The sequence below is a fragment of the Parambassis ranga genome, chromosome 15 (genome assembly GCF_900634625.1).
Source record: "Parambassis ranga chromosome 15, fParRan2.1, whole genome shotgun sequence".
In the NCBI taxonomy this organism is placed as follows: domain Eukaryota; kingdom Metazoa; phylum Chordata; class Actinopteri; family Ambassidae; genus Parambassis; species Parambassis ranga.
The window spans coordinates 11,061,775-11,074,988 of record NC_041035.1 but is presented as its reverse complement, the minus strand read 5'-3'; the positions used below and the strand labels follow the sequence as shown (position 1 = coordinate 11,074,988).

The following is a 13,214-nucleotide window of genomic DNA, read 5'->3' as shown; positions in this document are numbered from 1 at the left end:
AGAGACAGCAGGGACGGCACAGCAATAATTACTGATTTATTGGAGGAAATTAGCACAACACAAACTGGCTGCCCGCACCATATTGAGATGATAGATAGCGGAGGGGAGGGCGAGCGGGGGGCTGTGTGTGCGTGAGGGGTGCATGTGGAGTAGGGGGGGACGTCTCGGAGGAGGGCATGTGGAGGCGCTAGGCAGCTGGCGCCTCATCTAGCAGCAGCCACCCCCCCTCGCATACACACACACACACACACACCTCTACTGCGTTACCCTCTGGGCTAGGTTGGCACGGCACTGGCATGGAGCTCAGCGATGGGGGCCAAATCAAGGGTTTAATCAATACACCAGTCTAGTTAAAGACAGGCCGAGCGCCGCTGCCGCTGCAGCCAACACTGCCCCCCCGCCCCAACTGCCTCCAGTGCAGCACTCATTAGTGGCCTAACTGGCCTTGCCCCCTGAGCCTCCGTCTTCATTTATTCCATTCTCACATCCACCCCTCTGCTTTTTGGCAGGAATCTCATTGTCATACTTTAAAGAGTACACAACTTGTTTTCTCCCAGGTGGCCTGACCTCCCATTTCTCTCCTTCGTTTTGCTTTTTAATCGCTCACCTCACATTCCCTTCCTCTCGCTCCAGCATTCTCCCTCGCTGTCAGTTGTCAAGTTGTCACTGTCACACGGCTACACATGTGGCACCAAAATGACACCAGCCTGCTGCGCTGCACCAGTCAAGTCGTACAAATTACCCATGAGGCCAAGGGGCACACATCTCCCTATTAATTGTTCAGGGAGGTTTTCATATGGCCACTGGAGTGATGCTCATAGACCACCTTGCTCAAATAGTGTGTGTGTGTGTGTGTGTGTTAGTGTGGGTGCGGTGAGAGGGGGTACACGACAGGTGGGCCTTCATCAGTGTACTGGCAGCTGTGGCTATGGCAGGTCTGTAATGGGGTTGTGTGTGTGTGTTTGTGTGGAATGTGTGGTTGCAATTCGTCCGTTGAGGTAAAAATTTGCTGTGTGTATTTGTCTAAGTGTGCGTGTGTGTTTGCTCAGGCCTGGCGCTGGCTGAACTGCCTAACAAACTGGGAGGGGAGCAGGTGACAGTTACACTAAGGGAATGAACCAAGATTGCAAAAACGGACCGATTAAAAATCTGAGAAATAGAAAAGTGGGGGAATCCAAACTCATTTCGTCTCCGACTGTCATTCTGGCTGTATCTGCCCCATAGGTGTGTTCATAAATAGACGGTAGCAGGAGATGGATGGAACAGAATAGCGAGACGAGGAGGCAAGTGAGAGGCCAGTTGGTTGGCAAATTAAGCATTTGAAAGCAATCCAACAGTCAAACTTTTGACACTTCTTGAGCATTTAAACATTCCTTTGCAGCATCCATACAGCTTCATATGCAACATATTGCCTCTGAAACAATTCTGTTCATCAGACAATCTGAAATAAGCATTTGCTTGTTTGACTTAACACTGGCATCTGAAAACTGATTATAATTTGAAACACTCATCGCTGATGCTCCTATTAAATTTGTTGCCTACAAAACATTTCAAAAATTCAGTTTTATCAATGTGCTGCATAATACTTATTCATAAAATGAATATAAGAATGTACCGTAACACGTAGCCATAGACACTTTCTGCTATCTGACTTTTAACACAGCAGTGAGACAGTGAACAGCAGTGGAGTTTCTAATGTCTGTCAGTTGGTGTAGGGGAGTTGTGGTTTAACTGGCTGTCTGAAGCAATCTCAAAGATGGGTAACCACATATTTCATAGGAATGTGTGTGTGGTGGTGGTGTGTGTGTGTGTGTGTGTCTTACCTCTCCTCCATTCACATACTCCATGACGAAACAGAGGCGGTCTTTAGTCTGGAATGAATACTTCAGTGACTGAAACAAAAGCCACACATGCGCAGTTTATATAACTGAATTACCCAGTGTACAGCTCTGTGGTTCCTGTGTCTGTCCCTTTTTTAAGTTAAATCCAAAAGTAACAGTAAACCCATGTTAAACCACAGTGGACAGATTGATTATTACTAAACTTTCTGACTATCCCCATGCACTCATTGCAACAAAAGCCTTGTATTTTTTTTCTGTAACTTCACAGACATAACAGTGTCACATGGGGGATAAACTGGACAGCCACAAATATCATTTTTTTTTTTTGGAATAATTATGTACTTTCCTCCTCTATATATACACACACTCCCTGTACAGTGAACAGTGTGTGTGAGAGAACGATTTCATACACAGCGGGATGTCTGCTCCCATTTCAGGTAGACCAGCAGGAGCAACAAAACGTGATCATTCTGCGCTTCAAACTGTTTATGCCTGTATTTGCTTATTCAAAGCAAGTGCATATGTGAGTGTGTCTTTGTGAAATAAGTGTGTGTGTCTGTGTTTTCTTCTGAGGGAGTAAGCTGCTAAACAAAAGAACAGTTGGTCGAAGTCTCTTTGTGGCTGCAGGTGTGACAGGGGTAAACTCAGATGTGAACTGTAATTACTCTCTTGACGGTGTGTGTGTGTGTGTGTGTGCGTGCATGTTACGAGGGAGTGCGATAGAAATAAACAGCAGCTAATGTGTGTATGTGAACATCAAAGCTAACAGATGCGGCCATTTAAGTACAACAATTTGGTGTCTTACTCATAATTAGCCTCAAGAGACTCAAGTACGTAGGATCAATATGCTGCATGTGTGTGCAGGTGATTCATTCTCTTACATATGACATATTCCATATGTATGACTTTAAACAGTTGTGTTTTGTGGATGTGAGGTACTTACAGTAAGAAACGGGTGTCTGGTGTTTTTCAGTACTCTGCTCTCCGTGAGCGTGTGAGCTACTTCATCCTGCACAGATATGAAGCAATAATATACATTCAAGGTGTTTAAAACATCAGATACTCACTTCTGACAATGTACACAAAATTTTCAAATGTATACTATAATTTATTTATAAAAAAATTAAAAAACTAAAGAATAAGACTTTAGGTCTGTTTAAAAAGAAATCTCTGTAGTGTGATCCATCTATCCATCTTCTTAACCTACACAGGCTCGCAGAGGGACTGGCAGCTGTCAATGGGCAAGAGTTGGGGTACATCCTGGACAGGCCAGGAATGTGTTGCAGGGCCACACGGTGATGAACAAACAACCAGTCACACTCACACTCACATCTACTGCCAATTTAGTATCCCCAATTAGCCACACGTTCATGTCTTTGGACTGTGGCAGGAAGTTGGAGTGCCCACAGAAAACCCACGCAGGAACAGGGAGACTGTGTAAACTCCAAAAAGAAAGGCCCCAGGCGGCCAGCAGGTACGAAGTAACATTGTTTTTGCTGAGGGGCAACAGTGCTAACCACTGCACCAAAATGCTGCCCCATGGGATAAAATACAAAAACTTTAAAAGGAGAAGGAATGTAATGCTGTGGCTAGATGGATAGCTAAAAACTGCCCTCTAAATAACATGTTGGAAGGATCAACAGCCCTAAGAAAGATCGATAACAGATGCCAGACTAACCTTAGCTATAATGACTTCTTTTTTAAGGATTTTCATGGCATAGTATTTTCCGCTGGCCTTTTCCCGGACAAGAATCACTTTACCAAATGTTCCCTTCCCCAGGAGCTTCAGGTAGTCGAAGTCACTCATTGTCTGGTGATACAGAAGACAAGTGTCATATATGCCTCAAATTATATGGTAGATATACAGCATTACAGTAATTGGAAGTGATATCCAACGATGTCAGAGCTGTATATCATGTACAATATATGTCTCAGTAGGCTCAAGTCTATAACTGACCTGAGGCTGGCCTCAGAAGTGAGTCAATTATGCCTACTTCACCTTCACCCATATTTCCCCATGGATGCAAAAGCACTTTGGGTGAAATCATGAGAGATGTATGGTGCTCATATACAGCTCTTTGTGCATTACCTTGCGTTTGTGATGTGTAGTCGAGATGTCCATCTCTTCCTCGACCATGTTGTCAATGTTGGAGGTGGGGCTGCACTGAATCCTTTCCTCCTCTTGTCTCTGTAGCTTGTCAGCCACCATCTGAATGGCCTCTGTCCACTCATCTCTGAAATGAGAGGACACACCAAGTTAAAGAAAGCTAGTGTTACTTGTAGATTAAGTAACATTACAGTAAACAGTAGAAGCACAAACAAGATATTACTTGTGGCCCAGAGCTCAACAGCATAACCTGTACACCAGCTCATGCAACATTACACAGGTGTAACACACTGGTTATACTCTCAAACAATATGGATAATGCATTTATATAACCAGGATTTAACCTAGGTTTTTTAAAGGCATCAAGTGTTTTCAATTAACATAAACACCCATTTGTTCAACAGAGAGGAAACATATTCAACTAGAGATTCAACCAAATGAGCAATGATCATAGAGCAGAACTAATGCCTGCCAGTGTGCGCTTGTGTATGTGAGGGTGAGTGGCTGTGCACAAACACACACACCAATGCATTAGTGTGAACAATGCATTGTTGTTTGCTAACATTGTTCCTCCCCACTGACTTTCCATTAGCAGTGTTGTTCAACATCTGTTGAGAGAAAGAGTGAGAGTTTGATTGCGTGCATGTGTGTGATCATTATCTGTGGTGGAGGGCCAGACATGCATTAGAATGAGGAGACACATTCACAGAGTTTAAGTATGATTAATATAATAATGTGAAGAGCAGAGAACAGAAGAGAAGAGAGATTTCGAACAAATTGTGAAAAGAATCCTCCCTTACATTTTTCCCCACTGATCTTCACTCAAAGTGTTAATCCTATGCCACACGCAGGGGTTACATGTTAACACAAAACATCACAGAGCCCAGAATGAGGTGAAGCAAGGATGATATTCAAATATTTAGAAATCCTTAGGACAGGATAGAAAGCAAATCTGTAAGGAGCTGTAGGGAGATTATAATAATGAAACCTGTTTGACTCATAAATGATCACCTCCTTAGTTTTGTTTTGAGTTACATGCCCATATGTTTCCTTGAGGGATCTGGAGGAACATTCATCTGAACCGTGTTTTTAAGATGTGAATCTCTTTCTTCTGCAAAGACTTCTGAGCATACCCTACACACTCTAAAACAAGGGCAAACTCAAGTTATATTCCATCTACAACAGTGAAGCCCTCAAATTGGATGTGTGTGTATGTGGGTGCATGTGTGTGTGCAACGTGAAAAGCAACGGGAACTCTCTCAAGGTCAGGCAGCAGATAAATGCTCTTTCTCGGTTAGAGTGTTTTTTGTATAATGAGTTTTTTTTTGCTAATGAGAGATAATGGGCCTGCCTACAGTCGGGCGCCATGCCAGCAAGTGCCACCCTCTCTCCTCACGGCTGGGGCTGTGGTAGCTGGAGCCCTGCCAGCACTGGTACAGTACAGCAGATACAGTAACACACACACACATACACATACACACAGGCACAGAAAGCCAGTTGTGGCACACACATCTTTCCAACTCACCTAAACTTCAATAATTTTTTTCACACAAATCCTGCAAATTTACACATATGCTTCTACAGAAAGCATACTCACATCTGGAGCCTGGTGGCGTCCACTTTATAGTTTTCTGTGTAAACTCGACTTTATGAACTAATTAGGAAATATTTGTTTGATTATCTAGCGGCAAAACTATTACAAAAGCAGCATATAACAGTCAAAGTTGGACAGACAGCTGCAACGTACACATACACACACACACACACACACACACACACACACACATAGACACACATATACACAAACTCAAAGGATGCACAGAAGCATCTGTGGTCTTCTGGGCAAAGCTGTTCATTTTCTGGAGATAAACACCTCAGCTCCTCAGAAAGGAACTGAGCAGCTGGAGAATTTATGCCAACGCTACTTGAAAGGTCTCCCTTCCACTCTGTCTCCCTCACCCTCTCCCTTACTCTCTCACACCACCAAAACACTAACTCTCTACAGTACGAAGATATTCATACATATCTCTGCCCTTGATGATACTTTCAACAATTAACTTTTTCTGTCCTTTACTTGGCCAGAAATTGTCCATCTTTAATTCTGCTGATATACATTTAGTGTAGAAGTTGGAACTACTGATTTGAAAGACCTGTTTGAGTGTAAATCATTTTTCTTCTTTGCTGCCGCAGAGACTAGTCAGATACAGTCTAACATAATGTAAGCAGCTAACCAAACCCAGACTGTAGTATGAATCAACAGTCTGACCTCTCATCAGGCGAGTCCACGTGGAAGGTCCTCTCAATGACAGTGGTCCACTGGAGGCAGCGTATGATGAAAGTGTTTGGCTTTGGCCTCTCTGTCTTCATCAGCTGACATTCTGAAACAAGGCAGTCAGAGAGCCAGTGCAATTACAGCAGTGGTTCTGTATTCAACAGCATAAAATAGAGACAGAAGACACTGCTGATATCAGCCTATCCAGGAGATGTGGTCAATATGTGCCATCTGAATACTTCATTTTAACAGGTGCCCGACTGTCGTCCATCTATTTTGAAATTGTTCAGACTTCCAGTCAGAATTCCAGTTGGACTTAGCTTGTGTGGGTCAAACACCAAATATGGGCTGAAAGTCATTATGGTTTAAATGAAAATGTCTTTTGTGAAAACAGATTAAATGGATATACTGTAATGTAGGATCCCTATACTAATATGAGAATTAATTTACAAACTTTACCAAACCATTTTATATCTTGCCCTTATCATTAAAAAACAAAACACTTAGTTTGTATTGATTAGTTTAAAACTTACACTAGAATAGTTACTTCAGATACTACTGACTCAAATAAAGGTGCTTTCCAGTGCCAAGAGATACTATTTGTTCTCTGCATATGCATCTGGTGACTATCCCAAAAGACACATTTAGACATTTCTATGAAAATAGGCAATACAGTAGGCCATTATTACTCAAATGTATGATACAGTACACAGAAGCAGCAGAAACGTACACACTGAGAGCCAGATGGGGCTGCAAGCTCACAGTGGGGAAAGAATGCATCTTCATTGTCCCTCAGCAGTCTCTGTGGTTATTGGGGACAAGAACCGATGTAAAGCAGCATAATGATCCCTCCTGTCTTTTCATCTCCCACACTTGTTCTGCATATATCACCCTCCATTTCTCCTCCCCTCCTTTGTCTCCTGTCATTCTCTCCTCTGTCCTCCTCACCTTCTGTCCTCAGCTACCTCTTTCTCCAGTTACTTTCCATTTAAGTGTGGCACAGCACAGCACGTCATGGCTCAACCTAAATTTAGACAGGAAGGTTAATGACAACACCAATCAGGTCATACACACAGCAGCGCTTCAATGTAAACTCGCACACTCTTTGTGTGACACACACACAAAGAGTGTTAGTACCTGACTCATGAACATGGCCTGCTGTGCTGCCAGAAAACAAGGTCATGCTATGGTTGATGCCACACACATGGACAAACCCACAGACAGAGACACACGTGTAAAAGTTTGAATGTTAGCTGAAATTGGGTTGTTGCCACAGCAGGCAATTGTGAAATCTGTGTAGCAGTTTAGTGCGTGTGTGTGTGTGTGAGCGACAGGCTTGTATGTATGAGTCCCTCTGCAGGGAACAGGCCTGTACCATCTCTGTTCCATCTGACCACTTCTGTTGTTCACACACACATAAACACACAGACAGGCACACACAAATAAACAAACACACGCATGCACACGCATTCACACACACACACCACCTGGCCTCCCAGCTTTGGGCAACAGATGTGGCAGTGCCAGTGCTGTGCCAAGCAGCCGGGGCCGGATGTATGGCCTGGCTTGTCCTCCTCAAACTCTTCTCCTCTCCCCTCATTCTCCAGCCCTGTCTTCGTCTCCTCCTCCCTGTCTGTTCAGCACTGACGATCCTCCTCTCCTCCATCATACTCCCCTCCTTTCCACCATACCTCTAATCCCACCATTCCTCTCTCAATCTCTCATCCGTTGCTCTTCACTCTAATCATCTCTGCCTCTGCACTCTCTTCTCCTCTTCCTCTCTCCTCCCCATGCCTCAAGTTTTCTCTCCCTCTGCCCCCTCTGATCAGCTCCCATCGTTCATTCCTCCATACTTGTCCTCCCTTCAGGAGTCCTACCTTGTTCACTCCTCCTCCATCCTTAGATACCATTTTTTATCATTTTCTGTGATGATGTCAGCCTGCTTTCTACCATTCATCATATTTTGTGTTTTGGCCCTCACATTATACCAATTCTAAGCTACTATTCTGTTCATGTTTTTTCAGAAGTCCACATTGCACTGCTCTTGATTTAACTCACAAAATCAATTGATGATTAACCATAAATTGCATCTAAATCTAGAGTCCAGTTTAGGATTACACTGTGAATGACTTGTGTAGTTTTACAGTGGCATCTGCATCAGGCCTTTTGCCAAGAGAGGAAACAGCAGCTTAGAATCCACTGTATCGGATTATAGTAAGTAGCCAGTGATGTATGGATGTATGGTAAACAACTACATAACATGTATCCATTTATGTATTAAAAGGCAGATGCTGTATATACGCTAAATCTGTTTTTACCATTGTTCAAATTACTAAATAATCTGCTATCATTTTTCAAAACGAGGCCATAAAAATTACTGCGCCCTGATCCCATTTCAACTTAAACATACATTTTCTTGTCTGCTTAGAAGACTTTTTGATTACTGTCTGCAGTGCAATCACCCTTTAAAAAAAAATCTTACAACCAATATTTTTAGAACTGGGTAATTACACCCAGCAATCTTGAAGGATAAACAGCACTTCAAGCCACAGAAAAAGGATTTTGTAGCATGCAAACACTAATGTATTTTATATATTAAAAAAGAAAAGGTGACGTTATACTTAAGAACACAAAACATCTTTTAGGTACTGTGAGTTGGATTATAGGATACAGTTCTACTTATAACATCCTGAAATCCTCAACAAAGTTGTACAGGTACTATTTACCAAGAGGCGATGATGGTAATGAGACTGAAAAATATCAAAATTAATCTTGTTAACTCATTAGTTGGCTAATTACATGTGTCAGAAATGTTGTGGAGCTTGTTAACCAGGTGCAGTCAGATGATATATTGTTAAATGGTTAATTAGATCCCTGTGAATTCTGTAAAGAACAGACAGATGACTGACAAGCGATGACTACAACTGCTGCGGTTCTGTAAGGTGAGACCACATCTCGTACAAAATACAGGTTATTATATGTCCTTCAACTGTTATTGCCCTGATGCAAGAAGCCAATTTCCTACCACCACCTGCAGAGATTCTTCCTAGAACTGAAATGTTCCCTACAGGGGTTAATTACAGCAAGTGTCACAGAATCATTATCGCTGTAAATTATGACCTAATCTGTCAGTACAGAATGCCAGGTACATGGGTACAATATGCAGAGAAAGGGTGCAGAACTGACTGCTATTACAGGAAATCACTATAGCAGCAGAGTATAATGTTTCCACTAAAGCTTCATGTTTTGTGTATAAACAAAGCAAAGATTTAGAGCAACATGTCAGGAGTGTTTTTTAACATATATACAAGGGAGTTGATTAATAAACTGGGGTTGGGGGGTGGGGGGGGTTATACAGCAACTCAGCACTTTGAAAGTATTAGACATTGGCCATTATCTGATTTGACACCCTTAGACCAGTACCTCGTCCCACAGATAACATAAGAGGTTGGCATTTTGACAGTGACATTATCAACCACTGTAGCGTTCTGTAGCTTTAAGACGCAGACTTTATGAAGAAGGGATCTACAGTGATGAAAAGCTCTTAATGTAGGAGGACTCGATGTTAAAAAATAAAATGTGCTAAGTTTTCTAAAACTGCATCCTTATACTTTTGGCCAAAAACTGATCAATCACACCTTTAATGGTAGATAACGTACTTGCTACAGAGAAGTTATTTAAGGGGTAGGGCAGATCTGCATCCTGAGGTTTCTCTTTGTAGCCGATGAAAGAGCCGTCTGTCTTCAGCAGGAAGTAACGTGGTCGCCAGTTCTTTATGTATTCACCTGAAGAGAAAAATAAAACCAACAACAGAACAGTCAGTGAAATGTGTTTAATAAAAAAAAACACAACTGAATTCAGATTATAAGAAAAAAGTGATGATCATGCTGAAAGCAAAAGGGTCATAATGTTTGCCATGATATTATACGTGAATTAGCATTAACGCCAAATACAGATTTTATTCCCTAGACAGTTAAAAGCTGTTCTGCTCAACTCTCATCTGTCCAAAAGATATTACACACACATATACACCCACTACGGTGTTTACACCAACACACATCTACACACAGTATCTCTATGGCTCCCACAACGCTTGCCAGATTCAGATCGGATTATCATGTAAAAAATGGCAAAAACATGTTTACCAGCACAACACTCAAACTATCCATGCCAGAAACATCATCTGGCTGATTCATGGGCAGGTGCCGAGGTGATGACCCCTCTACCAAGTACACACAAGCAAAACGCACACACAGATTTACAAAAAACACTGGTCGAGAGCAAGGCGAGAAGAGACAAGGCATGAGATGAGGTGAGATGAGATGCAGTAAGATTACACATAGAGAGAATAATGCTTCTTAGACTACAGCAACAAATAACATCTGGTGAGCAGCTGGTGGCAGAATATTACCCAACTGGCTGGTACAGACTGGCACTAAGGTGGTACCACAGCTTTATCAGATGACCTGCTGTAGGATTACATGAGTGACAAACATTTCCACACCACAGAGGAGGATAACACTTACTGGAAACAGCATGGATACACACATGGATTAAAGTGCACACGAGTGCAGATTCACACATAGTTGGACAAGTACAATAAGTACAAATACAGAGATGAATCTCTTTGCACATACACAAACACAAACAAAGAGTGCATGGCTGAAGAAACACTGGGACATGATGTAAGAAAATGACAATCGACAACACTTTCCGAAGCCGGGAGCTGTGTAAACATTTCACTTTCTCATTTCAACAGAAATGAAAACCAGAACAGGATTCAAATGTTCCCTACTTCTCAACCTCTTCTAATTAACCAGCCGTCCACTCACATAAACACACACTTTTACACATCTTGTAAAAACTAAAATACTCATCATGCGTGCATGCTCATAACTGACACACACATGAAGCCCAGTAACTGCTCTGATCACCTTGTTTCGGCTAATTCGCTGGGAGAGGAGAATAGGCAGAGAGTATATGTGTGCGTGTTCTATTTGTGACATCCATTTAAAGCGGAAATGACAGCAGGCCGTGCTCGTTAACACATTGCAGAAAAACACCTGCTCCGCTGAAGGAACCATGCGACTGTGGGCCCTGCCGGTACCTCTGGGTGCTGGTGGAGGTGTGTGTGGCAGAGTGGTTGCAACTGATCTTAACCACCACATTGGGCCAGAGAAAGACACAGACAGAAAAATGCTTGTGGGTGCCAGTGCGTCATCAGGACTACCAAATCACACCTCTTCTCTCAGTCTCTATTTTTCTCTTTTTCACAAATCCACCCACTCACTTTCCCTTTTCCTTCTCCCGTTCTTTCAGAAACAAAGCATATTCTTTGGATCACTCGCTACTGATAAACAGAGGGCTGAAGAGATGGGGCTGAATGGGAGGAGTGGAATTACGCATAAGGAAGAGAAAAAGAAAAAAATGTTATAAAGCAAAGCAATAAAATGGGATGGGGGGAAGGAGACTGCATATTATCCTGATCATGACCAAACAACAGACTGAGATAACAGCCAATCTGGTTTACTGTCATCAATTTAGCTTTGTGGGATTTTGCTTACATTTTAATTCCATTACTAGATACAATACGACATAGAAACCTTTGACGCTTATGAAGCAAACATACTGTGTATTAATCTGCGTGAGATTAAAGTTCAAAGGTTTATCCACTTGCTGCTGTGAACTCAAACTGTGCTGTGGAAAAAAACTGATCATCTAGAAAAAAAAGATTCAGGTTAATTTCAAACTAGATTGGAAGAAGAGATGGATTGACTGTCAACATGAATGAAGATAAAGAGAAAGTTAAACTGATAAAACTATTATAAACTGGCAGTGATGACTGGCTTGCTGGTCCAAGTCCAGTCATTTCTATGAGTCAGTTTCTAGATGAGGTGTCCAACCAATGGAAGCCTGTGGTTGGCCACTTCATCCCTCAGCTGTCCAGTACAACTGAAAACATTTAAGCGATCCTTCTGGCCAGACCTAGACAGCATGTGTGTGTGAGTATGTGCATGTCCACTGGGGGGGCGGGGGAGGGGGCAGCCAGGGGTGGCACAGACGGAGAGAGAGGAGATGGACAGTTGTCCACACACGCTGTTCCAAACAAACACAGGCACACGCGCACGCAAATACACAGTCTAAAACAATTCTGTTTCCACTGTTCCAATTCTCTGTATGATCCAATGGTGTTCTGTCAAGCTATCCCGTCTTGGCCCTGCCTGTAATGAGTCCAGCGAGCTCTCCCACTCTGGACAGCTTGTCTGGGGAGCCACATGTCTCTAGTTTGGACTGCTGGAGAAAACAGAACAGCCGGTCTCCTTCCCACACCATCTCTCTCGGACTCCTCATTTCAGTTTCATTTAGTTTTCTGCACAACTTTTCTTTTCCCTTAAGGCCAATTAGTAAATACTACACTATACAGTGCTTAAGACAACAGGAGTCTCTTGTTTCTTGTTAGAACAACAAGATATCAGTAAAATGGGAGAACGTGGGTGATCTGAAGGATCTGAGGGACAGAGGATGTTTAGAAAGATTGAGATAAAACATCTTGAAGTGTATGAAAGTGCATTGAATGAGCACTTTCCTCCATTTAGTTTGAAGTCTTAACTAGCTCATGCTTTGCAATTGTGTTTTATTTTATGAAACTATATACATTTATAAATATTTCAATCACCAGGTCTCTACCTGTGAAGACCTGTTTTCCAGCTTCTTCTTTTTGACGCAGAAACTAATCAACAAGACTAGAATCAGACAAGACTTTTTCAAAAGTCATTATTCTAGGAGAAGTAAATCATGTTGGCGCATCCTTCATTTGCAGCTTGTGGATTTACCAGTAAGAGGCAGAAATGAATCAGCTGTGAGTGTGTCCGTTCCAAGCTTTCTGATTGGACAATTACAACAATGCGCTTGCTAACTGTCACTTAATTAGCAGACTGATTAACTACTCATTTCAGGACAGAGAGTGGAAAGTGGAGAGAGGAATGCGGAGAGG

General features: G+C 42.3%; 1 protein-coding gene across 2 annotated transcripts in view; it reads right to left on the bottom strand.

Annotated features, from left to right (window-relative positions):
* LOC114446812 (RAC-gamma serine/threonine-protein kinase) overlaps window positions 1-13,214 on the bottom strand; it is a 38,984-nt gene that overhangs the window by 11,527 nt on the left and 14,243 nt on the right. Inside the window, exons 2-7 of one of the 2 annotated variants that reach the window (XM_028422606.1) lie at window positions 9,880-10,005; window positions 6,215-6,326; window positions 3,931-4,075; window positions 3,520-3,651; window positions 2,785-2,850; window positions 1,824-1,892 (exon numbers count right to left, since the gene is read on the bottom strand). In XM_028422606.1, coding sequence (XP_028278407.1) covers window positions 1,824-1,892; window positions 2,785-2,850; window positions 3,520-3,651; window positions 3,931-4,075; window positions 6,215-6,326; window positions 9,880-10,005 — 650 coding nt within the window. Of the gene's footprint in view, window positions 1-1,823; window positions 1,893-2,784; window positions 2,851-3,519; window positions 3,652-3,930; window positions 4,076-6,214; window positions 6,327-7,168; window positions 7,188-9,879; window positions 10,006-13,214 lie in introns of those variants that run through there. The other variant, XM_028422607.1, reaches the window with a different exon arrangement.